Raw genomic sequence first — 27,327 nt, forward strand, 5'->3', positions numbered from 1 at the left:
TATTCATATTTCTTCAAAAAAAAAAAAAAAAAAAATGAAACTAGAGAATATACAATTAGTTATATTTGAGAGATATTTTTGTCTACTCAAAAAGTGAAAAGACAAAAATACCCCTCAAATGAACTAGAGATGATCCTAATCCCCAAATTAAGGCCTAGAATTTATTTTTTTTTATCCTAATAAGCTTATGAAAATCTTCTTTAGTATGTAATATAAACTCTTTTAGCACCATTTTTTTTTTTTGAGAATAGAACTTGTTTCATTATAATAAATCAGTCAACTCGCGGAACAATTTGCTCGACCAAAGTAATCTCACGAATACAATCAGAGGTACTCCTCATCCATAATATCTTTAACGCTGTTGTTGCCGCTAATCTAGCAAGTGTATGAGCCGCATTATTGACCATTCATTTCACGTAAAGTACCTGCCACTGAGAAAAAATCCTCAGCCCCTGCTTCATGTCTTCCACGATATGGCCTATTTTGCTCCAGTCTTTCTCCATCGAGTTAAACGCGTCCATGATTATTTGTGCATCTCCATCCAACTGGATCTGAGAGAGGTTGAGGTCTTGCCCCAGACGAATGGCCTGTAATCCCGCCCAAGCTTCAGCTGCACTTGGGTCAAGAAAACCTCTTACTGCAACGCACCTGGCCGCTACCACATTCCCAGCCGCGTCCCGCACCACCACACCCATCCCCACCAAACCCAGGTTCTTGCAAACAGTTGCATCCCAGTTGAGCTTGTACTAACCCAGGGGTGGAGCCCGCCAAAGAGGCATTGGGACATTTTGACCCAGCTGACAAACCTTAGCCTCAAGAGTATTGGCTGACTTGAACTCTTCTACAGCTAGCACCGCTCGTTGCACAAGAATGGTTGGGTGGGTGAAAACTCCCCCATGGATCACATCATTTCGCCTCACCCAGAGTCGACGTACAAGCCCCACAAATAATTTTATCTTATCTTCCTCACATGAATAAACGTAGGACCCCTTAAGAAACTCTTCTGGATTTTCTTGCCACATCCACCCTAGGCATATCTCTCGCAGAGGGACAATCCCATAAAACGTGATAGCTAGTTTCTACATCTAGCCCACAAATAGGACAAAGAGGATCATTTACCATCTTTCTCTTGCATAAATTGTCGTAGGTAGGCAGAATTTCATGACAAGCTCTCCACAAGAAGTTATTTTCTGAACTAGGAATCTGTAAATGCCATAAGGTTTTCCAGACCTCACTAAACCTCCCCCCTGTAGAGCAGCCTGCTTGTGCTCTTTCTTCCATTTCCTTTGCTAAATAATAGGCACTTTTGACAGAGTAAACCCCCCTCCTAGTTCCCCTCCAGATCAATACATCATCTTGGTCGGTACTACTAAGGGGATTGACATAATTGCTTGGATTTCCAGCGGACTAAAGAGTGTCTCTAGTCGGCCCAAATTCCGCTAGTGAGTATCCCTCTCAATGAGTGTGCTAACAGTGGCCTTGGGTCAGTGGCACTTTGTCGTGATTGGATCATAAAAGTATCCTGAACTGTAATCCATTTGTCCATCCAAATTTTTGTCCTTTTCCCGTTACCTATCCTCCACATTAAGCCCTCTTTAAGAAGTCACCCGAACCCCAAATGCTCCTCTAAGCAAAGGATGGTTTATTCCCCAAACGAGCCTCCAAAAAAGACCCATTTGGGTAATACTTTGCCTTCATAATTTTAGAGATTAGGCTGTCAGGCTCATTCCATAACCGCCACCCTTATTTAGCAAGAAGGGCCTTGTTGAAACATTGGAAATCTCTAAAACCCATCCCTCCCTTCTTCTTTGCGGTCCCCATCTTGCTCCAACTCATTCAACGGATATGTGATCCATTCGCTTGTGGTAAGGGGGCATGTACTAGGGTATGGGTTCGAATCTCCGTAATGGAGAATCTCTACATATGTCTAATTAGTATTAGCCGCCTTGAATTCCTACATCTAGACCCTTCTTGTACAGCTCCCAATGGTTAGGTACTACAATGGTCATGTCCAAGTAGGATAGCCACAATTAATCTCTCCGGCGTACTTTTTAATTAGGAAATATATATATATATATATATATCATCTCTTTTTTTATATATAAGTAATAAGTATATTATCAAATACGTAGAGGGGCGCAACCTATGTATACATGATGTATAGATAGAAACCCATACTGATTAGAAAAAAGATTTACAAAGCTCTATGAAGTCATAAAAAGTAGACTCATACGAGTGTGACCAAGTCACTCTCCAGGAGAACAAAATATGTAACGCCAACTTCCTCAACTCAATCATGCTGCTCTCATTATCTTCAAAGCTGCGTGCATTCCGTTCTCACTATAGACACCACATCACACATAATGGGACGAGCCTCCATATGTGCAAAGCACGCTTTTTACCCAATTGTCCCCTCCAACTCCCCAAACTATCATTCACCTTTCGCTAAGGTTGGCAAAACGGGTTGTCGTGTCAACTCGTTCACGACCCATAATGACCCGCCACCCATTTAGTCTCAACCCGGACATGTCCCGTTTAGCTAAACGGGTGAAAACCCCAAACCCAAATACGACACAAGAAAATTAGCAGGTTAACATATCAACCCGTTATTTTTAGCACGTCGTGTCAACTCAACATGACCCGGTTAAAATAACGGATCATAAACGGGGTGACATGACCCATTTAACTTAGTTACCCATTTAACACGCTTTGACCCGACCTGTTTGACCCGAAAGGTGATGTAAGTCTAATATCATTGACATTCAATAATCAGAGTAATCAATATCATTCATAATTAAACCCATAACACAAAATCACTTACCAATTAAGCTAATATAAAACCATATTAAGAAAAAGATAGTAAAAAAGAGCTAGCAAAATCAAAGTAAGAAACAAAACATAAACAATATTCCATCATTACATATTGGGTTCCATTATCAAACACCACAATTATGCTCATTTTAAGGAATATTAATAGCTTGTGCTCCAGACGAACTTGGAATGTCACAGGAATTGATATCCGTTGTCAGAACATCTTCTTCTTCGCAATCCAATTTCATTTGAGTGTGTTCTATATCAAAAGATTAAGAGAAATTAATGTCATTATAGTTTAGTAAAAAAATATTAAGTAAATGAAAAAAATAATTAGTTTTTTATTTTTTATTTTATTTATTTATTTATTTTATTAAATGAGTGTGGTGGGTCACCCATGGGTGACCTGCCATAAACAAAATAAATGGGTTACTTGTTTATGACCCAAACCCGTTTAGGGTAAACCCAAACTCCGTAACTTCATGTCGTGTTCATGTTGGGTTTGCAGATCGTGTCAAAATTGCCAGCCCTACCTTTCGCGGCATAACCCAACTCACTCTAAAAAGTTGAAGGAACACATTCCATAACTCAGTTACAACCTCACAATGCATGAGTAGATGATCAATGGACTCTTCACAGTGTTCACACATATAACGTCACTCCATCACCATAACATTCATCTTCCGTACATTATCCAAAGTGAGGATTTTTCCTACCGCCGCCATCCACACAAAGAAAGCGACTCTCGAGGGAGCTTTCGAGGGAGCTTTCACCTTCCAAATACTCTTCCACGGACCAAACGCCTATGCCGATGTAGAGAGAGACTAATAATAGGATTTCACTTATTATTATTATTATTATTATTATTATTATTATTTATTTGGCACCGTGTATCCAGAGCTTCGCTCCAACTTATCTTAGGGGTGCACAGGCCCTCGGTAAGGAGTTTTCCGCAAGTGCATTTTAGTTAATTCAAGGGACGAACCTCCAATCTGATAACCACAAGAAGTAGGTTTCATGGATTTCGAACTTAAGACCTTGAGGAGCAAACTCAAAGTTCCAGGCTATCGAACCACTAGGCCAACTCCTTGGGGTTTATCTATCCTACAAGACCTTATACACCACATTCATTGGATTTGTGAATAACTTATCAATTCAATTCAAATGAAAATAATAATAATAATAATAATAATAAATAAATAAATTTCTCTCCAATGCACATAGAATAGAGCAAGTCGGTGTTTGCTGGTCAGCTTCAGACTGAAGTTGTAGCAAGTTGTTTGCTTCCAGCTGCATGCTGTTCACCAATGCAACTTGCCATTTGCTTGTCTCCAGTGGCAAGTTGCGTCTACAAATGTCGAGTCTTGACTGAGACGTCAAGTTAATGGTAATTGTAAGCATACACAACTCCATTCTTTCAATCACAAATGTCGAGATTTACATTACTTTAAAAAATAAAATAAATAAAAACTTTGTACCCATATTTGAGAGATTTGTTTATTCCCATGCTATTGGACAAGAGTATACCTAAACTTCCTGTCTCGGAAAGAGTCAAATTTTCACCATGTTCCAATCACAGCTGCAATCCATGGCTACACTTGCAATACAATCAATCTCAAAAGAAGTAACATCAACCTTTTTCATGAATCATCTATCACCAAATACAGGCATTGTGTGTATGTGTTTTCCCTAAATAAATACCACAAACCCATTTTAGCTGTATATTATGACTGCTCAAAATCTGCATATGGGTTTGGAATATAGGTTAAAAGGAAAAATTACAATTTACCCCCTCAAAGTTGACATTGTTTTTCAATTCGAACATCAAAGTTTCAATTTTTACAATCCACTCTCACAAATATCTATTTTTTTTTTCAATTCGACTAATATTATCCCAAAATTTCCATATTGCCCTTAATTTTTATTTTTATTTTTTTTATTTTTTACGAAAGAAAAAACAAATTTGAGGGTACAAAAATGGCCAAATGGCCAAAAGTCACCCCGAATTTTTTTTTTTTATAATTTTTTATAAAAAATAAAAAAAAAATAAAAATTATGGGCAATATGAAAAGTTTTGGATACAATTGGTCAAATTGCAAAAATTTAAAACTTTGAGAGGGTGGATTGCAAAAATTGAAACTTTGGTGTTTAAATTGAAAAATATTGTCAACTTTAGGAGGGTAAATTGTAATTTTCCCTAGGTTAAACTAATGACAAAAGAAACAAAGGGATAATCAAATAGAATGGTTTGAAGCTATGGTTGGAGATGGTATTTGCTCTCAAGCCTCAATCTGTAGAATCCAAAATACTACTATCCATTGTAAACATCTCTTGAAGACAACAACCTTACTTTAGTAGTAATTACAACTGTACAGTGTGTAATACATGTCAAAGGAAGTACATAGAAGCTATTATATGTTAGTTTGCCTTGCATGTAGATTTATTATGCCCCGTTCCCTTGCACCTGGTGCAAGAGACTGGCCTCTTGGACACTCTCTGCGTTTCCGTCTGCTCTTTATGTTGGCTTGGCGGCCGGGGGGTGCATGGAGGAAGAACATGCAGAGAAGTTTTCTCATTACTTACAGGCATGAAAATAGCAGAAACATGTTTTATTTGCTTAGAATAGCTTAGACGGAAGCTATCCACTGTGAAGTACTCTGAACAATAATCATACACATTCCTACCTGTAGAGTAAAAGACAGCAATAGCATGGCGGCATGGTAGTCCAGATGCTTTCCATCCTAGACAAGTACATTCCCATTTATCAATATCCACAACATTAATGGAATCATCATGAACCTCAAAAAGGGTATCAGATGAGAACAGTACTTTAAGCCCCCGTGCTTTAGGTGTTTCTTCTTGTAATTTTCCCTCCTTGGATGGAGTAAGTTTTTCAGACCACCTACTTGATTCTATTTGACGACTATTAATCAAATCCATCGACTTAAATCTTAGCATTTCTACTTTCTGTATCATGGGTAACTCCCGCACTTCCTCTATCCAGTTGGCGTATAGTCCTGCAACATCTTCAGTGATGTCATTATAGCGCTCACCCTTAAATACTGCATTCGTCCAATACTCTGGCTCAATCTGCATGACCCACTCATAAGCTTTTAAAGAAACCCGTTTAATTTGCTCAGTATGCATTCTAAAACCATCAAGTCGGACAGCATGGGCAGCAGCCACAAAAGAGCCAGGCAAAGAACCCCTTCCATCTCCATGAAAGGGGCCCTTCAAGCTTTTCTTGAAGTTCTCCATGAGGTGGTATAGTGAGTAACCATAATCAGCATTCTGAAATGCCTCAAGTACCAATTTCTTTAAACCCTTCTCTCTGTCAGAGACAAAAGTTATGGATCTTGAAGTTGACATCGCAGATTTCAACTGCTCCAAAAACCAATGCCAATTATCATCATTCTCAGTATCTACTACAGCAAATGCAACTGGGAAAACACCATCATTCCCATCCAATGCAGTAGCTGTCAACAAAATTTCGTGGTACTTTGATTTTAAAGATGTAGTCTCAAGGAAAAGAAGGGGGCGACAATTCTGAAAACCACATATTGAGGCATGAAAGGATACAAAAAGGCGCTGAAATCTTTTATCTTCAGCAGTGCAAAGCTTAACAAAACTACCAGGATTTGCCTCCAACATTCTCGCACAAAACCCAGGCAACTGGTTATATGCTTCTTTATATGAACCCTGAAGTTGCTCCCGGGCATCCTCAATTCCACGCCAAACTTGAGTATAATTCAGCTCAATTCCAAAGTCCCGAAGAATGCTGTTAGCAATTTCCTTCGGTTTATGATGTGGGCTTTCTCGTAATCTTTCCTTTATGATACTCACCAACCAATTCTTTGATGGATGAGCAGACTTCCAAGACTTCCCTCCACATGAATGTGATTTATTCATCTTTTTAATCCTAAATGATTGTGATGATGAATCCCAGGATGCATGAATCCTCCAAGAACAGCCTTCTGCTATACATATGCCACTTGCACGATTAGTGTCATTCTTTTTTAACCTGTACATAAATCGATGTGCAATGGCATATTTCTGCAGTGAATCTCGAAATTCATACACACTTTTAAATACCTGACCTACACCAATGATGCCATCTTTCCATGATGCAACTAGTTTTTCCGGCGGGATGTCATTTGAACTAGCAAGAATCGAGGAACTGTTAGAAATGTCCTCACAGGGTGACATATCTTGCTGCTGCTTCAGATCATCAACTCCTGTTGCAGCATTGCGATTTTGGATAATCCTTTTTCTAGATGTAGTTTTCCTCTTCTCCTCAACATGGTCAGTGGCGGTGGCAGGACCATTTGCACCAATTTTCCAGGATGCATTTCGCCTCCGTTTCTTAACAGTATCAGCAGGAGTAGAGGTCATATCAATTATGCTTATGTCATAAGGAGTTGCATCAGTGGCAACAGCAATGGAACCAGTTGGACTGGAATGAGCAGCATCCAGATTTGAGTTAATGATTACTCCAGTACGCCTTTGGGCAGTTGCTTTGACAGATATAACAGAGTCATCAGATGTTGCCACAGGAAGAGAGACAGGGGCAACTAGGGTGGCAGCAGCAGGACCAATGCTGGAATTAGCATTAGTGAGTGCTGCAGTTGTATATATGGAAACAGGCGAAGCCACAATGGCATGATGTGCAGCAGCAGACGTAGTGAATGTAGCAACAGGGGGTACAGTTTCAGCCACTTTTATCCCACATGCGCTGCAAGTAATGACTAATCCGATTGAACAAAAGAAAAACTTGCAAAGTGCAACAACTATCATCAATCAATATGCACCATATACAGTACAGAACATTACTATCATTTTATTTATTTTATTTTTTTTGGAAAAAGTCTACATACTCTCCTCAAACTACAACCAAATTGTTAATGTCCCCCCCAAACTACACCAAAAATTGTCAATGTCCACAATTTTTCAAAAAGACAAAAATACCCTATAAATTCAGGGGGTTAAAAAAAAAAAGGTGAAGACCCACAGCAGTGCCATGTGAATGGGGGAGCCAAAATGGTTTGTTGGGTTTATTTGCACAGATGGTGTTAAATCCACCATTTTGGCAAATGCTTAGGGAAATCATAAAGTTCAAGCATGATGTCCAAAGGCAAGCATTATCTTTCAGACTTGGTGTCATGGGTCATTTTTTTTTTAAATAAAAAAATAAAAAAATTATTAAGGGTATTTTTGTCATTGGGGAAATCCAAAGTTTGAGAGATATTAGCGTAATCCAAAGTTTGGGGGGACATTGACAATCTACTGGTAGTTTGAAAGAGATATGTGGATAATTTTTTTTTTTTATAAGTAATCGAATTGAATTAAAAAGCAAAAAGGTCGCAACCCAAGTACACATGAAGTATACAAGAGAGACACCTAACTCGAAAAAGAATAAAAGATAAGAAAATCATTAAAGCTAGTAATATTAATTATGAAGGCACTCAGAGGCAGCTGTCCAATGATAACCATCATTTCATTGAAAAGCAACAAGATTTAGAATTCTCTGTTTTTTGATGCAATGACAACATGAAACTTCTTTGCCATAACTGGTTGAGCAGTGATTTTGAGAAAAATAGCAATTATTGACTGTTCATAATAACAACTAAAGAAAAAAAGCAACTAGAGCAACATTGGTCCGGCAAAAAGGATGTAACTAAACAACATGGAAGAATAAAGAAAGAAAAAAGAAAGGAAGAAAGAAATACCTGCTACGAATGTTCAAGTCTTCACAATCAAAACCTACTCTCCCCATGACAAAAACATCAGCAGTTACTGAACTGCCATGAAAATCATACATCCTTTTCAGGTCTTTGTCATTAGATAAGTTGATGAGAGTTCGTCTGTTTCCTGGGAGAAAATACTTGACGGACAGGGAATTGTATTCAAAATTCCACATTTCCGCTAATTTTAATTTGAGGTCATTAAAAATGGTTTCACGATTGATATCTACCGCATGTGCCTCTCCTCCAGCATATGACATTGATCCATCCTCATTTGTGACAAACTCACCACCAGATTGGCAGATTAATATAAGCTTTCCCCTTGCCATTGTAAAGAACTTCAGGCTAAAAAAACAAAAAACAAAAAACAAAAAGTTAATAATCTTATCTCTCCAGTTTCCAATTTTTATCCCTTTATTTATGGTCATTGTTGACATTCAGTGCTTGGTGATGGTTACAATGATCATGTACATAAAGGCCAATCATGAATATAAGGGCTAGTTATGAAAGTAGCAAAATTTAAAATTGCATCCGATAAGTTGGTTTACAAGAAGGTTCTGATGAAATTGAATTTGTTTAATTTGTCTTACAAAGCAATGAAACTCACAATGTGGCAGTGAAATATGAAGGCATGAGCACACTGTCCAGAATAAAGTAGAAATGCTTTCATTTATTATTTCTTATAATGCTCTTTTGAATAAGTGTACAGAAACCAGATATGGGTAATTGTTTATCTGAAGTTTATAAAATACTGAATTGATGAAACTACCATAGAACACAAATGATAATATATCCATTTCTCCACTTAACATAATAAATTAATAATAGTATCCTTACCATTGATATATCAGGATCTATTAACTGAAAGCAGAAGCCAATTCATGATGGACTACTGCAAATTACCACAAAAAAAGGGGTGATAAACTCATAGTTATCTTCCAATTAAAATAAATTAAGTCAAACCAAGCAAATGGTAGTACCAGAAAATTACTCCTATATCTAAAATCAAAACAAAAACCAGCCAATGTTAGCATCAAATATCATAAAAGCCTTATTAGAGAATGGTCTAGTGACAAATTGCCTAAGTTTCTTTTCTACCTTCTTTTCTCTCTATTGAGCAAAAATGAATCAAACAAGCACATTGTTTCAAAAGTCAAATTATAATCATAAAAGCTTTATGAAGAGCGACACGAATTCAATAATCACCAGATCACATTTGACACTCAAAATACTTATTATCAAGACATTTCATAATATGTGTAGAGAGCCCAATGGGTATTCACATTGCAGACGATCCTCTCTTAAACAGTCTCCCAGTTAAACATAATCTACATTATCGAGTTTTTCAATGACCACACCAAACTAACTAACATCGTTGCCACCACTTTACTAGACATTTATGTGTGTTAGTCACAAGTGAAGCACAACATGACGGTCTACAAGATCAGAATTTCCTTTAACGGTCGACACCAATGAGAAACCCATTTCCACAATTGTTTTTTTGACGAATAATAATTTATTGAATAAGAAGAAAGGCTGGCATACACGAAAGCTATACAAGAGAAAGAGAAGGAACCACCCTAATGGGGTCAAAAATCTAAAAGGTTAACAATACAAAAGAAAAAACCCATTTCAACATTTTGAACAAGACCCTGGCAAAACACTGTCGCCCGAACAAATTCAGATTGCATAGCCCCATTTCTATAACACTACCAATCCAAAGCACAGACACATGATTTTACAGTGATAGAGTTACAACAAAACAACATATGTTTTATCAACTGAAGTCATATCTATGTCAAAATGATGCCAACAAGCTACTGGGTCAGCATAATTTACTCAGATGGTCAACTCAAATCAGCTCAGAAACAAAATCAACAAATCCAAAGTCTATGATCATCCAACCAGAAAATCCATCAAAGTCTATTCTACGAAAGCGCATGAATCTTTAGCGCAACACATAATATTAAACTAAAAAAACAGAACCATAATACAAAATGTTTGAAAACGGTTTAACTGTGTGATGAAGAACATTATTTACTTGTAATTAACAATTAAGGAAAAAATGTTTACAAAAAAAAAAAAAAAACAATTAAGGAAATGGGAAAAAGATGAGATTAGAGTAAAAAGAGTAACCAAGAAAATATAAATTGAAAACCTAGTTGTAGGCGGAGAGAGAGAAGAAGGGGGCTTACCAGAAATGGTGGCTCAGGGACTCTGGGGGATGGAAACCCTAGATTTTGGGGCTTTTCAGAATTAGGGGAAAAAGAGTTCGTAGTGCTGGATTGAAAGGATGGGTTGGAAAAGTAATGAAGTGTTAAAAAAGGGGCTAGTAATGGAACAGAAATTTGCATATAGGGTCTCTTTTGGAATTTGAGGAAATGGGATAAACTACAGGAGAGAGGATAAGATGGAACAAGGATGCACGTTTGGCTGTGAACCCCGGTCTGGCGCCAGCCACGTGTAATTTGATTGTTTATTTTTAGGATTAAATACCTTATTCTCATGAGGTTTAACTTCTTTATTTTTTGCCCTTTAGGATTTATTTTTTATCACATGAGCTAAGTACCTTTGGTTTGCCTAAAAACGGATTTATACCTCAGTCAAAATTTCGTCCAAAATTTGAGGGAATATCACGTCAGCATTAATAATAGATTAACACGTGTCCATATAATTAATTAAAAAATTATAATTTTTTTTTAAAAAAAATTTAAAACATTAAAAAATTATATTTAATTAATTTTTTTTTTTAAAAAAAAAAAAAATTGGGGTTGGCCATAGCCACCCTTTGGCCATTTGGAGGGTGGCTGGCCACTCCCTTTAGCCATGGGGGTGGCCGAAACCACCCCCAAACCTTTGGGGGGGGCTTGGGCCACCCCCAAAGGAGCTAAACCGGGTGGCCGTAACTTTTTTTGTTTTAATTAAATATAAATTTTTAATGTTTTTATTTTTAAAAAAATTATTATTATTTTTAATTAATTATATGGACACGTAACAATTTGTTATTAATGTTGACGTGATATTCCGTCAAATTTTAAACGGAATTTACACAGAGATACCATCTCTATCTTTAGGCAAACCAGAGGTACATCCTGTGATAAAAAGTAAACTCTAAGGAGCAAAAAATAAAGAAGTTCAACCACATAGGAGAATAAGGTATTTAACCCTTATTTTTAAGGTGGAGTATGGGTTTTTTTTTTGTTAATGCTTTTAAAGGGTGTTTTTATTTGAAAATGTATTTTTATGTGACATTAAAATAAAAAATAATTTTAAGTATTTTGTGAGTATTCCATATTTTAGATTGATTGAGAATGTTTTTATTTTAAAAGAAAAATAGTTTTATCAAATAAACTACTAAAACTACTAGTTACTTTTTCTTAGTAATTATGATCTTAAAATTATGAGAAATGATTTGTGTCAATAATATACTTATATTTCTCTCATATTTTCTTATAAATTCATTAGATCAGTCATTAAATTTGTAGGGTCCACCATTAATTTATGTAATATTCACATAAGTCCACAAATCTAGAATTGAGATCCCCTTCAATTGAGGAGAAATTGGAGATTCTCCAATTGTTAATCGTGACCCTTAATTTTAAATTCAATTGTCTATAAAATTTCAGCTGTTTTTGTATAACGAGGTATTAAATGCTGACTTTTGTTTTACCGAAATTTAAATGATTTTATAGACCAGTGAATTTAAAATAAAGGGCCACAATTAACAATTGGAGGGGATTCGAATCCACAAATCTAATGATTGATTTATAAGATGAGATGTGTAAAATATGAGAAAAAATATTAACACTAATCATTTCGCATTTATTGTTGACTTGCTCAAAGACACATTTATGAACGAGAAATGATAAAAATCATTATTTATCACATCTTTAACTCATTTTCATATAGTAAATAGATAAATTTACTATTGAATTTATGCGGGACTCTTATGAATCCACAAATAGATTTAGGCTTTTCTACATGCTTGTTATAATTTTATAATATTATCCTTCAAATAAATCCTAAACTCACAAATATAGAACTGGCCATACCAAACAGGTTGTCCAGTTTGGATGTCAAAAAGCTTTTATAGAAATATTTAAATACATAAATCGTTAAATGCCGCATTAGCACTATTCAAATTATGTTACATGTAATCCATAAGTTTTTGTTAAAAAAATAAAAACGAAATGAAAGTTGGGTGCATAGACATATTTGTTATTTTTGCATATCACAAGGAGCTCTAAGAATATATTTTTATATCAAATGGAGCTTATTGCAAATCAATGTAACTGCAGTGATTGGTTTTACATTTTTCCTTTTTTAAAATTATTCTCTAATATCTAAAATTCACCAACTCACTCAAGGTATGCACAAGTTATTCCCTATGTTAGATTTTTTAACAATGAGCAATGACATCTACCTCATATCTATGTTGCTGAGACCACCAAATAATCTCGTCAAGTAAAATGCCATATAAAAGTAATAAAATATAAAACCAAGGAAAAAATGAAAAGATTAAAAAAAAAAAGAAGAAAAAAAAAGAGGTATAGTCGGGGTGGTAAAACCACTCTTTTTGGCCACTAAGAGGCCGGCCACTCTAAAGGATAAGCTATGAGAGTTGTTTAATCACCCTCTTTGACCATTGAGAGTGGTTCGACCACCTTGACCTTGACCGTAGGAGGTGGCTAAACTACCCTAAAAGTCATCGAGGTTGGTTTGGCCACTTACTTTAGCCACTGAAGATGACCAAACTACCCTAAAGGCCATTGAAATTCAACCATCCTGATTTTTTTTATTTTTTGTCTATTTTTTTCTTTCTAATGTTGTATTTTTAGAATGATGTGGTGAAAATAATTGGTGTTGATTGAACTAGAATGCACATGTGTCAAAATATAATTGAATATGACATAGCCATCGATCTAAAGTGGTTTAATAAAAGAAAAATGTTATATGCTGAACAAATATCCGCATTCTATTCACCGATGCTGACAGAGGATTATGATGAAATGCGAATTGCATAACATTTTTATTGATAAAAAAGTCAAACCACTTGAACTTTTATAGTGTTTTTTCCTTCAATTAAAAGCTATATTTTCTTTTCACAATCATCTAAGAAAAATTTATGAGATAATAAAGTAAACTTTTCTGTAATGTGTATAATCATCTTGTTAGAAATATATTGTGACTATAAAATACACCTTTTGTTTTGTTTTGTTCTTATTTTTTTGTTTTTTTATTTTTTATAAATAAATTGGTCACAAAATAGGAGGTTTCTCTCCTCTTTCCTTAAATAATTTCGTTTAATTGAGTATTAGGCCTACAAGAGGAAAAGCCTGAGAGGCCCACTTTAAACGAAGACTACTATGGGACTCGAGATGCTAAAGAGGTACTAGCTCTATGCAAAGCAAGGAATCCACCTCATTGGCAAATCAAATTCAAATAAACATTTATTTACACAAGAGATCCCGTATCTCAGGGGATCGAACTGCATATGCAATTAATGAAAAATCTCATAGTATACGGGAGTTGATTGCAGCTATGATTCCTAAGTCAAATACAACTCCAATTGAAGAGTCAAAGAACTATATAAGGAGAGCTTCAACTAGGTATGAAAGACTTTTTCTCTCCACAAGAACCATATATTTTATGGTAGGGGTGTACAAGGGAGGCGGTTAGTAAGTGCTAACCATATAATAGCAAATAACCACTACTGAATAATTGGATAACCACGTACGCTGGTTGCAATTATCGGTTATAGGGATTAAAGAAAGCGGTTAATAATTGGGTAATCCAAAACCGGTTTTATAATATATATTATGTATAATAAAAATATATTAATAAATATTATAAACTTTCCTTTCTCCGTTGCAATCCCTCCTCCCCTTGATTGTGGGGGCGCTATGAGGTTTTCTTGTTTTCTTCTAATTGTTGGCGGCAACATTTGGTGAAAGTTCAGTAATTTTGAATGGTTACTCTAATTGCAATGGAAAAAGTGAAAGAACTTGACGGATTAGATTATGGTATTGAAGAGACGATTAGACCGCTAACCTAACACAGATTCTAGAAACCCATAACGTTGTATAATCGGCCTTCAATAACAGTAAAACTGTTACTATTAGTTACAATTAACCGCTAATCGGCATATCGGTTATGGTTGCGGTTATTTAAAAATGAATAACCGCTTAAATCGGTTGCAGTTTTGATTAGGAGGGAAATAACCACAACCGATTGTACATTTTTACTGTACATTATTTACGTCTTATCCTTTTGAAAGCACATCATATCAGAATTGTTCTTCATAAACTTACACCGACAAGCTCTTTTGCTTACATCTCCATACCTTGCATTATATCGCATCTCAGCAGGTCTGGAGCCAAAGAAAAAAAGAAAGCAATTTCTAAAGAAGAAATAAACAGATTTCCTTAAAGAATCTCATACTGCATTCACGAATTTGTGCTACTTTTCATTGATTTGATTGTCTTGTAAAATCTGGATTTCTTTGGTTTGACTTCAGATCAAAATGATTTTTTCTTTTTTTTTTTCTTTTTGGTTAGTTGCCATTCTCTCCTTTTGTTTGTTAATTTTTTTTTTTTTTCTTCTTCCTTTTGTTTGTTAATTTTCTTCCGACAAGATTGTTCCTTAGGCCTCTAATTTATAAAAAAAAAAAGAAGATTTTTTTCACAAAGCAATAAGAGAAAATAAGTTAATTAGAAAAAAAAGAGATAATAAGTTAAAAGAGTACCCACTCGATTCCTTTTATGAACAATGGCGCAGTGGGCTGGGGCCAAGTCAATAAAAAACTTCTATATCCATGCCATGTTTGTCCTTTTTTTTTTCATTTTATTATTATTATTATTATTGTTTTGGTTTCTAATTTCTATTCATTCCTATTCACGCTTGAGCTCCTTCTTCAATTTAGTGAAGCAAATGAAAAATTATACTTAATCACCCTAAATTATTGCCCATCATTTTCAATAATTAACACCCCAATCAACTTTTATGTCACTTTGTACCCTCCATCAGATCTTAGAATTTTTCCTTTTTAAAAAAAAACCCCAAAAAAAAAAAAAAACAAATGTTGATACACAGTTTTCGATGATGACGCGGCACATCTTACGGAGTCGTGTTCTCACGTTGAAGGAGGAAATGGGCTGCAAAAAAAGCAAATAGAACAAACAAAAGGATCAAAGCAACCGGTAGTGCTCTAGTGGGGAAAGCTCTGATACTTAAGTCAGCATTTGAAAGAGAAGAAATACTAGCAACAAAAACTGGAGAACAAGGTTGCGATTACCTGAGACTTTTGATATGACTTGCATTTTATAGGTCTCGAGTAGCTGTAGTCCCGTAACCGATGGCTCCCATATCCCTGAGTATTTGTTGTGCAATTACTGGTGAATGATATGGGTTGTTTTACCGTTCCCTTATCTTTAGAAATTTGAATTTATGGGTAAGCAGGCTCATCTGAATGAACAAGTTGTTCTCGAATAAGGTTATGTGTATTGATACGTTGACAGCTAGTCCATGTGGATAGCTTTTTCAAATGTGGGATAAAATTACTCGTTTAAATTAAATACATAGATATCTATATTTGCAAAATGACCGACCTACCCCCGACACTTGATTATTTTGCCCCCAATGAATTGGGCTTCGAACTGGACATCTGAGACCTTATCGGGTTAAGCTGTCCGAGGCCTTTTGAGGTCTTATCGGTCCATGGGTCGGGTCTATGATCCATTGGGCCCTACAAGGCTGATCCATGACCCAACAACAAACAAACAAAAATGAAGTAATTTACCATATAATTTGTGTATCACAAAAACTATATCTATAAAAAAGTTCATAAACATGTGTCAAAATTGATATATTAGCAACATAATATGTAGGCACTATGTACAAAAATGTATCAAACTGTAGTTTACAAAATCTGAGCATATAAACAACATTTTTGTTGTTGTTCAAATATATATATAGTATGAATAGAAATAACCATGCAATAAATCAATGATTGAAATGCTCAAATTTTCACTTTATTTATGAATGCTTTACTATTTATCAGGGAAAAAAAACTGGGTCACAAAAGAAGCTCGGTTTAAATCCTAAGAAGAAGATGAAACTAAAGGGCGGCTTCTGACTTCCGACCATATTTTAATTTTTCAATTTTTTTTTTCTTTAAAAAAACATATTCAAAACGGACAAACTAGCGAGTCTATGATGCAATAGTTTAGTAACTCAAATAATTTTAAAACAAAGAAAAACAACAATAATAATTAAAAAATTATCTTATAATACAAATAATATAACCTATACATAAAAATAAAATAAAAAATAAAACTGCAATTTGGATGTCACACATGAATTTCAAAGGAAAAGAAGTCTACGTGGCTAACAAAAAACAAAAGTCTATGTACATGAGAAAAAAACCATTAAAAAAAACAAGAAGAAGAGCAAATTAAGATGAAGAGAAGTTCACATCTTTTCAGTTTTGGGTATATGGCTGTTGACGGCAGTTACTAGAGCCAGAGTTTTGCACCTCTTTGTATTCAAGTATAACCTACGCTCCTTTGATTAGAAAAAAAATAATAATAAATAAAAATTATAACCTACAATCACTTCAATTATAACCTGCCCCTTTGGGTGGAAGGTTTTTATCTTGACTTTTGTGTCGATGGGGATTAGTTTTGGTGTGAGGGTTTTATTCTCATGGCCAATATAATAAAAGTTGGGAATATTAGCTACCTATGTATTAGATTAAGTCTGCTTAGAGTAGATATGTTCTATAACTGTAAGTTTGGACATGGGTTAGCGAATGTTGAAGTCGTAAATATGACTTGATTGTAAGATTTTTATATTTATCTCTATGATGTTATAATCTCATAGTTTTAGTTATGATTTATCAGAGCTTTATTTATTTTTTTATTTTTGAAAATAAATAGGATGATTATCATTGATAAAATAACTGATGTGGAGTATAATCCTCCATCAACAATCAAAAGATAGAGCAACTTGCTCTATCAAAATAATGTCACTAATACAATCTGGAATTTGATCTCTCTAAATCCTATCACTGCCATTTATAATAGCCTCCCTTGCGAGTCGATGTGCCACTTCATTAGCTTCACGGTGTATAAACCCACATCTCCACCTTGAGAAATTTTGCAAGACACTCCGCGTATCCTCCACAATACGACCGAAAAGGCTCCAATTATTCTTACATGAATTAATTGCATCAACTACTACTTTGGCATCACCCTCTAGAAATATTTGTTGTATTCCCAGGTCTCTGCATAAAATCGCTGCATGAAAAGAAGCAAGGGCTTCACCCGTCGTTGGTTCAAAGCTCCCACTTTGTGTCTTACACATTGCAGCAATTACATTTCCTTTTTCTTCCCTGACAACAGCTCCTATCCCCATTCTTCCACCAGCTTTGTCAATAGCTACATCCCAGTTGACCTTAAGCCAACCTTGTGCAGGTGCTGACCATTTAACGTTCTCGTTGTTGTTGACGTTCTCGTCCGTAGCAGAAATTGCTGGCTCATTTGCTTTTTGAAATTCATGAACATATACCTGCGCCTCCTTCGTCAGAACATTTGGGTTGATGAAGTTACCTTCATGAACCCATTTGTTTCTCCGCATCCATATCTGATAAGCAAGGTGAATAAAAAGCGCAGCATCTTCTTTCCCACATCTGCCCAATATAAACTCAGCCACAAGCATAAAATCGTTACCTTCAATTGCACATTTTTGGAAAACTTTCTTGCTACAGCCCCACACATCCATAGCTGATGGGCAACTCCATATTGCATGCATGACCGTCTCTGGTTCCCTTTCGCATATTGGGCAAAACGGCTCCTTTACCACTTTTCTTCTAAGCAGGTTGTCTTTTGTTGGGAGCACGTTGTGACATGCTCTCCAAAAGAAATTTTTTCCAGCATTTGATATGGGTAAATGCCATAACGTCTTCCACAGTGAACTCCCCTTCACCTGTTTAAAGCATTCTGGAACTGTTCTCCCTTCCAACTCCACTGCCAAGTGATAGGCACTTTTGACTGAAAATTCTCCCGATCTATTACCTCGCCAAATCTGGACATCGGGCTGGTTCATATGGCTAATAGGGATAGTATTGATAACCTCTATCTCCTCCACCGTGAAAAGGTTTTTTAACAAATTTTGATCCCACCATACCATATCCCACTTGATGAGTTCGTGCATTCTACTATTTGGGTCCAAAACCTTTGGAGGCGACTGAATTCTGTATGTTGAAGGTTTTGGAATCCAATTATCTCCCCATATACGCACATCTTTTCCATTCCCAATTCTCCAAATTAAACCAGCCTCGAGAAGGTCTCTTGCTCCATGAATACTTCGCCAAGCCAAAGAGGGTTTCGATCCAAGGTTCGCCTCCAAAAAAGGGGAATTTGGGTAATATTTTGCCTTCATGATTTTTTCACTAAGACTCTCTGGAGACTTCAACAGTCGCCAACATTGTTTCGCCAATAAGGCCTTGTTGAAATTCACCAAATCTCGAAACCCCATACCCCCATGATCTTTCGAAAGCCCCATCCGACTCCAGCTCATCCAGTGAATTCTCGATTCGTTCTCTTGATGGCCCCACCAAAATTTTTTCATCAAAGAATTAATTTCAGCACATAGACCTTTCGGAAGTAGGAAGATACTCATACTGTAAGTTGGTATTGCTTGGATCACCGCTTTCAATAATATCTCCTTCCCTGCCTGCGATAGAAATTTTAGTTTCCAATAACTGAGGCGCTTCCATACCCTCTCCTTAATACACTTGAAAGCTTGATAGTGAGATTTCCCCACCAGTGCTGGCAGTTCAAGGTATTTGTCATATCTCTGTGTGGATGGAAGTCCTGACACCCTCACTATCTCTTGCTGAGTTTCTATCGTCGTATTCCGGCTGAAAAAAATTGACGTTTTTGATTGGTTCAACCTCTGCCTTAGGCCTTCTCATATGTCTGTAAGATCGTCGTCATTTTTCGCCAATGAAGAGGAGTAGCTTTACAAAACAAGAGGCTATCGTCGGCGAAAAACAAATGATTTAACCTGGGTCCCTTTTTAGAGGTTGGAGCTCCAATAAGGTCCTCACTGCTGTCCGCTCTAGTCAAGAGTGAGCTAAGAGATTCTGCACATAGTAAAAAGAGATAAGGTGAGATAGGATCCCCTTGTCTAATTCCTCTTGTGGGTATAATCCGACCCGTAGGAGTACCATTGACAAGGATCTCAAAGTTAGCCGACTTGACACACATGATAATTAACTGGATCCACCTATTGTCAAAACCCATTCGACACATAACGCCTTCCAAAAAATCTCATTCCACCCTATCGTATGCTTTGCTCATGTCAAATTTAACCGCCATATAACCCACCTTTCCCCACATCCTTGAGTGCAAAGTATGGAGAGTTTCATATGCCGCCAAAATATTCTCTGTAATTAAGCGCCCCAGGATAAAGGCGCTTTGGTTTGGGGATATGATTTCAGGCAACACAACTTTTAGTCTATTGGCAAGGGTCTTTGAAACAAGTTTATAAAACATGTTCCATAGACTAATAGGGCAAAATTCAGTAACACAAGTAGGATTTGTGATTTTTGGGATTAAAGCAATGTAAATCAAATTGATCTCTTTATTCATGCATCGATTATTTAAAATATGAATTACAGCACAGCTAACCTCCTCACCCACTGCTGCCCAATTTTTTTTGGAAAAAACTTGCCAAGAAGCCGTCCGGGCTTGGAGCTTTTAGGGGTGACATTTGATTCAATGCAAATCCCACTTCTTCCACCGAGAATTCCTTCAATAAGAACTCATTCATGGCTGGACTTACACGTACATCCAAGGCCTCCAAAGCTACCATCATATCTCTAGGTGCTTCTGCCGTAAACAAAGTTTTATAATAATGAACAAAGGCCTCCCCAATTTTATCCTATGACTCCCAAACTTGTCCCCTTTCATCAATAATTCAATTGATCAAATTTGCCTTCTTTTTTTGATTGGCACAAGCATGGAAAAATTTTGAATTCCGATCCCCGCCTCTCATCCATTCAATTTTTGCCCTTTGTCGCCAATACAAGTCTTCGTCATCTTGCAGCTTTGCCAGGTCTGATTTCAGCTTGAGCAGAATTGACCTGTCCACAAAATCCCCCTTCTTTTGCTCAGAAATCAGTTTTTCGGACAGCAATTGGATGTCTTGCCCAATTTGTCTTCTATTTACCTTCTGCCACTGCAGTAAACCACCCTTGCTTTTCTTCAGTTTTTTTTCCACTGCTATCCACGTACCCTGCTCCCTCTCCTTTACCCTCCAAATTTTTTTAATAACTTCTTTACACTCCTTTTTCTCCCCCCATTCAGCCTCAAAGTGAAAATCCCTCCTTCTCCTTCGTACTTTACAACTTCCACTTGGGTTGATGAGAATTGGTAAGTGATCTGAAAAAATGGCCAGCTCTATGGACGACTCCACGTTGGGGAAAAGGGTGTGCCATGCGACAACCACCCTATCCAGCCATTCCATCGTAAAGTCAGCACCTTCTCTTCCATTATTCCACGTAAACACCGGGCCACTACAAGTTAACTCATGTAAATCGCAAAAATCCATAGTAGTTTTGACATTCTCCATAAGATATCGTGCTCGTCTCCTTCCCCCGACTTTCTCCTATGAAACTAGGATCTCATTAAAATTCCTGCACACAACCAAGGGCCGTGCACCATTGATTTCAGATGTCTCAAAAGTCCCCACGCTTCGCACCTTTTTTGTGTGTCCGGGTGGCCATAGAAGCCCGTAAAAGTCCATGGAGGCAGATTACTCGGTTTCACAGTCGCATTTATATGCCGATGACTGTAGTTCTGGATTTCAATGCCCGCTTCATCCTTCCATAGTAGTGCCAAACCTCCACTTCGGCCAATACTATCCACCACTAGCATATTACTGAACCCCAACTTTCATTTAATAGAGATCATTTTATTACTTTTCATTTTGGTTTCCATAAGGAAAACCATTTCGGGACACTTCTCCTTTACCTTTCGGCAAAGTTCATGAACTGTTTGAGGGTTCCCAAGCCCTCTACAGTTCCAACAAAAAATTGTCATATCGGTTGGCGGGGCTGTGAACCAGCCCTCGCCATCCCCGATCCTTCAATAGTATCATCATTTTCATCTCTCAACTCCACAGTATTCTCCCCCTTGTGCCTTGGACGCCTCACAATTTTATGTCTGATTTCATCAGCCTCTATGCCACGGCCCGCTCCAGTTTTTCTTTTTCCATTTGGTACAAGTGCGTTTTCCAAATCCGGCCAACGCTGTCCCGCCCTTGCCCTTCTCTTCCACTTTTGCGCCACGTGGGTCTGACTTCGCTCTCCCTCTAGGGACACCTCATTCAAAGTCCCCCCATGGGAAAATCCAGCTGGCTTCGCATTTAGTTGCTTAGTTGGCCGCATATCCCCCTCAACAGATTCCTTCATTATTTGGGAAGATTTTACAGCCCCATCATTTATTTCCCCTTTTTTAGTCCCCTCCACTTCTTTCCCTTTCAGATTCAACTCATTTACTGCTTGCGCAATATTTTCTTCCACTCGCTGCTTCTCATTCATTTCTGCAATATTATTCTCATTCATTTCAGCAATATTCTTCCCATTTATTACCGCTGGTTCTCCGGGATTAGTAATAGACATCTGCCCCATAACAGCTCCAAGATTTTCGCCACTGTCTGCTCTCTTCCCATTACTGCTCTCCACGTCCATAACGGAAGCATCAACTCCAAACGGCTCTTTTCCCTGGATCACCGGGGTTTCCTGAATTGGGTTTTCGTCCTACCAAACGGGTGGTGTTCTGCCACCCTCTCGGGCGGTTTGGCTCTGCACTGAGTTGCTCCGTCGCTTCCCAATAAAACTGTTTGAATCACCGCCCTTTTCCTTCTCCGTCCACTGCCACTCATTTTCGCGAGCACTATTTTGTTCGCCCCGCCTCCGTGGAGAACGAGCTCGCAGCCAAGGCCCATATGGTTTCTCCGATTCCCGTTTTTGCGTTCCACCTCTAACCGAACAGCCATCCCGTCCATGGCTTATCTTCCCACAATCAAAGCAATACCTGGGTAGCTTCTTATATTGGAAAGCAATCAGCACCTCATTTCCAAAAAGCTTGATGATTCGTACTCTCACCAAAGGTTTGATCAGATTGAGTCTAATTCTGACTCTCAAATATTTTCCCCAACCCACTCCTTCCTCGTCTGCATCAACTTCCTCCACTTTCCCCATGGTAGCTCCAATTTGATAGCCCACTTCCTTGCCCATACACGCTAAAGGCAGATTAAGCATTCGTACCCAAAAAACCGCTTGTTCAAAATCAATATCTAACAATGAACTCAGCCCATCAAAATCCTCAACAGAGAAGAGACTCCCTTCAAATATCCATGGCCTACCCTCCAATACCCTTATTTTATCACATTCATTCTCAAATTCCACAAGAAACATATTTTCACCCAGCACTTTGAACGAGAGATGATTCGACGGCCTCCATCCCTTGATAAATTTATGTTTTATAATCTGCTTCCCAACAAAACGTTCAGCTAACAATTTCTCCACCAAACAATGTTTGCCTCGAGAGATTAGTCCCTCAACCGCTTTTGGTTGGATTTCCAACTCCCCAATTTCCCCCTCGTTCAGAGAAAGATTCCCCCATAGTCTGGTGAGATCCTCCACCATACTGGTTTCCAGAAACACCGATGGCCCAGTAGTTCACACCGAAAGAAATCTTCACAGTCCACAGATGACGTGAAAATATTTGCTTCTCCTCTAGTTTCTAGAGACTAGAGAGAAAAAATTTACTATTTTTATCGTAAACATATATTACGAGTTTAAATATCAGAGCTTTATACTCTTTGATGTTGGAGCTTTATCCTCTTAATCTTTTTTCAACCAATGAATATAAAACATTCCCTAATAATAAAAAAAATAAAAATTATAACCTATACGATAACCGGGTCTCTTTTGAAATCTAAAAGGAACCAAGTGATCATTTCTTTGAACGTGGGGCTGTAGATCTATTATTTAAAAAAAAAAAAAAAAAAATTGGCAGTATATCCCAACAAAGTATAAAAAATTTGCAATGTGATTCATCTGTTAACAATTTTCGTATGATTTAACCGAAAATGTCGTAGGTGCGGCGTACGTGCATTTTATTTTATTTTTTCTCCCTGACTTCCAAAATTGCCCCATGTTTTTTTATGGAATTTAAAAAATGCCCCTAATTAAAAAAACCAAAATCATAAAAGAAAAAAAAAAAAAAATTATGGGGGTGGTTGTCCACCCCCTTGGGCCATGGGGGTGACCTGGCCACCCCCATCTGGCCGAATTTGGAGTGACAAGCCATCCCCATGGCCCATGGAGGTGGCCAAACTACTCCTAAGGGGCCAAATGGGGGTGGCTAAAACCACCCTCAAACCCACTGGGGGTGGCTCAAATGGCCGAATTGGGGGTGGCGATCCACCCCCCACAGCCCATGGGGTGGCCACACCACCCCTATGGGCCGTGAGGGTGGTGAGTCACCCAATCCAGCCAGATTGCTTTTTCTTTTTTTTTTTAAAAAAAAAAATTTAATTCAAGGGGAAATAGGTCTTTTCAATAATTTCCGTAAAAGAAAATGAAAATATTGACGAATGGGTCACATTGCAAATTTTTGATAGTTTTTTGGGTTACATTGTTAATTTTTAAACATTGAAATTCGAATTGCAAATGGGATGAAATATTAGAGGGGTAAAGTGCATTTTCTCCATGTAAAAAATAAAATTAGTATCCATTCAATTTTATGAAAATATAAGCAAAATAAAAAGACAAAATGATTTATTTGGGTTTGCGATTTCAAAAAGTAAGATTTAAAAGTAGCGGTTTAAAATGTTCGATTTGAAAACGTGAGTTTAAAAAACACTGTTAAGCGTTTGGCAAAATCACAGTTTGGCCTTTAAAATTGCAGTTTAAAATTGTGCATTTTTTAACTTTTTTTTTTTTTTAAAAAAAAAAAAGCCTCATTTGCTGCAATTTGAAAACACAAATTTTTTGCGTTGGAAATCGCATTTTTATCTATAAAATCTTAATGCCAAACACATCCTTAATATATTTCAATTTTCAATTTGAAAGTAAAATTCTTTTATATCCCAAAAATCATTGATGATTGAATTTGTATTCAATTTCGCAGCAGTTTCTCTTTCGATCTACAATATCAAATAATCAATCAAAAACACATCTTTAATTTTGATGAGAAGCCTAATTTTGATAGTATTCATGGATGAAAATGAGTTTGTTCTATGAAAATGAATTCTAAAGTGCCACCAATGTTCGTCAAGCTTGGCTATTTCTCTCCGACCAATTTGCAATTCAATCTAGGACACAGATTTTTCACCTCAAGAGGCAACTCCAAAATGTACATCAAGGTTCCAACAGTTGCGCTCAGTATGTTGAAGCTGCCAAACAATTTGCTGCTCATCTTGCAGCCGTCGGACATTATGTGGATGATGATGCTCACATTGACTATGTGGTAGGTGCACTCGATCCTTATTTTAACCCATTTACCATTTCCCCATTATTTGCAACCCATGATAAGTCTCTTACCTTTGAGGATTGTTAGGTTTTTGAAAAAATGATTAATTAAGTGACAAAATAATTCAGGATACAAATTGTTTTGGGGAAAATTTGATCAAGGTATGGTTGTGAAAGACTTCTCCAAAAGCTCATCTGTAATGGTGTTTGAAGAGCATACGGATGAGGTATTGTGTGGGGACCACCAAGATGCTCGTGTGCAAGCTAATCTGATGTATGTACATATGAGATATTTAGAGAAGACCTAGAAGATGTGATTAAGCCTAATCAATCATAATAGAAGGTCTATATAATGTGGTTAAATTTAATTAATTAAGGAAATTAGCAAATCAAAATTTATTTAATTGGAATTAAAATCGAATTTGATTCAATTCTTTATTCTACACATGTCTCAGTATTTTGACCAAAACTTTCGAGTCAAGTATCGAATTGAGGTGAAACCATCGACATTTGAAAACTAACTCAAAATGTGACAAATCTCTTTGTGAGAAATGATTTTCCTAATTCAGATGTTTACTATGCCAAAATCTATAAGGACAAAAATATTAACGAATCCTATTCCAACTAGTACTATGTTTTATTGTAGTCTATATATAGGGAATTGCTATGAATGAAATTGTAAGTATTTCTTCATTAGAATCCCATATTCCCATGTGCTAAGAGAGCATTTAAGATATTGAGTGTTAGGATTAGTATATTTTAGAGTAAAATGTTGTGCTTTCATTACAGATCGTCAACAACGTAAGAAGCCTATCAAAGGTCCCAGTTAAGGGGATGCACTTCAAGAAGATTTTCAAGATAGGAAACAAGCGGGAAACTTGTTGATCTTACAGAGTCTAAGATTCGCAAAGGGTTGTAAGTTTCCTTGTGTTTTGTAATTTGGATCTTCTTATAGTGATTTATTGGGTTTGATTGCTATAACACCCCCAAATCTAGCCTTAAGCAGTCCGGTAGGGTTATTGGCAATTACCCCAATATAACTAACTGGTAGCTAACTGGGGAACCACCCTCTAAGCATAATCAAAGTTAATGCATTGGATGGTAAAATAAATCTAAAAAATCTAATAACCATAAAGGAAATATACATTATCCTCGAAACATATACACGAAGCAACTACAAATAACCTTATCAAACCTATGTGCCATATTCCCCTAAGAGTGATTTTCAAATGTTTTAGAAACGCTCATTTATTTCTTTGGTTTTTTTATACTTCATGCTTCAATATGTTGTATGAACTTGTTTAGAGCTTAGGATGTAGTTTTTAACATGGTAACATGATAATAGAAGCCTAAACTTTTAATTTTTTACTCTGCTCGAACGTTCTCTACCTATTCTGGCCAAACATTTGCCCCCGTGACCGAACGTTCGCTCCTTGGAAAGAACGTTCAACCAGGGCCCAAAATGCATAAAAGTTTTGTGACCTTTTAGCTAGACGCATTCTGTTAGGACCTTTTGTGTCTTTAGTAAACCCTATAGCACTGTGTATAACGATAGCCATGTTTCGTTATAACAGTGATTAGGAATGTTGAAGGACTCAAGCGAGTGTACGGGGTAAGTAAACACTAACGATTACTTTCCTTAAACATGTGTGATATGTCAGCTGATTAAACACACGTATGATATAAGCATATTTACTCTTTAACGTAACTTGGTAATTGTCTTAATAATTGGGTTGATAAGATGCATCGTATGACATGGTGTACGTGCAGTATAATGGCCAATTGACTATAGACTTACTATATATACTTGATTCTATGGTCAAATGTGTGCAGATGTGTTATATAGGCCTCCATTGATTGTTTCGTGATCGGCGTAGTCATGATTTGCGGGTTACTACATGAACGTACATTATTAGTAGCGTGGGCCATCCGATGTTGGACTCGGTTGGGCTGCTCGTATATGGTCGATAGCGTACAATGATCAAGATATTAGCATTGTATTATAGGTCCTTTGGGACAATGCCAACCCTACTGAGAATGGATAATATCTTGGGTAGACCATATATAATAGTTATGACCTATTAAAACATTAGTTTTATGTATTAAAACTTACAGGCGATTGCCGTTAGAATTACACCCCTTCATTTCAAGTAAAACAATACTTTTATGGTGTATTAACAGAGACCACCTCATTTAAATTCTTATTGAAACTGTACATTAATTTCCGTT

At 36.8% G+C, this 27,327-nt stretch overlaps 3 protein-coding genes across 5 annotated transcripts; all 3 read right to left on the minus strand.

Moving 5' to 3' along the window:
• Positions 1-5,055: 5,055 nt before the first annotated feature.
• LOC132166563 (uncharacterized) lies at positions 5,056-10,837 on the minus strand. 3 transcript variants are annotated; one of them, XM_059577407.1, is made up of 5 exons: positions 10,748-10,837; positions 9,390-9,444; positions 8,538-8,897; positions 5,641-7,543; positions 5,353-5,552 (listed from the first exon to the last, which is right to left on the minus strand). In XM_059577407.1, exons 3-5 carry the CDS (start codon positions 8,879-8,881, stop codon positions 5,439-5,441), a joined length of 2,361 nt encoding a protein of 786 aa, XP_059433390.1. In that variant the 5' UTR covers positions 8,882-8,897; positions 9,390-9,444; positions 10,748-10,837; the 3' UTR covers positions 5,353-5,438. The 3 variants fall into 3 exon arrangements, with proteins under 3 accessions (XP_059433388.1, XP_059433389.1, XP_059433390.1); XM_059577405.1 differs by having other exon boundaries at positions 5,056-7,543; XM_059577406.1 differs by lacking the exon at positions 9,390-9,444 and having other exon boundaries at positions 5,056-7,543.
• A 9,697-nt stretch (positions 10,838-20,534) lies between these two features.
• LOC132165127 (uncharacterized) lies at positions 20,535-21,493 on the minus strand. The gene is made up of 2 exons (XM_059575623.1): positions 21,318-21,493; positions 20,535-21,132 (listed from the first exon to the last, which is right to left on the minus strand). The coding sequence occupies exons 1-2, from the start codon at positions 21,491-21,493 to the stop codon at positions 20,535-20,537; spliced, it is 774 nt and encodes a 257-aa protein (XP_059431606.1).
• An 884-nt stretch (positions 21,494-22,377) lies between these two features.
• LOC132165128 (uncharacterized) lies at positions 22,378-23,268 on the minus strand. The gene has a single exon (XM_059575624.1). It carries the CDS (start codon positions 23,266-23,268, stop codon positions 22,378-22,380), a length of 891 nt encoding a protein of 296 aa, XP_059431607.1.
• Between the last annotated feature and the right edge of the window lie 4,059 nt (positions 23,269-27,327).

The sequence above is a fragment of the Corylus avellana genome, chromosome ca11 (genome assembly GCF_901000735.1).
Source record: "Corylus avellana chromosome ca11, CavTom2PMs-1.0".
NCBI classification, from domain to species: Eukaryota; Viridiplantae; Streptophyta; class Magnoliopsida; order Fagales; family Betulaceae; genus Corylus; species Corylus avellana.

Coding starts and splice junctions, on each gene's coding strand:
- LOC132166563 (XM_059577406.1), bottom strand. CDS start 8,881: ATGGCAAGGGGAAAGCTTATATTAATCTGCCAATCTGGTGGTGAGTTT. Junction 7,544..8,537: donor GACTTGAACATTCGTAGCAG/GTATTTCTTTCT, acceptor CATTACTTGCAG/CGCATGTGGGATAAAAGTGG.
- LOC132165128 (XM_059575624.1), bottom strand. CDS start 23,268: ATGGTGGAGGATCTCACCAGACTATGGGGGAATCTTTCTCTGAACGAG.
- LOC132165127 (XM_059575623.1), bottom strand. CDS start 21,493: ATGCTAGTGGTGGATAGTATTGGCCGAAGTGGAGGTTTGGCACTACTA. Junction 21,133..21,317: donor CACCCGGACACACAAAAAAG/GTGCGAAGCGTG, acceptor GTTAACTTGTAG/TGGCCCGGTGTTTACGTGGA.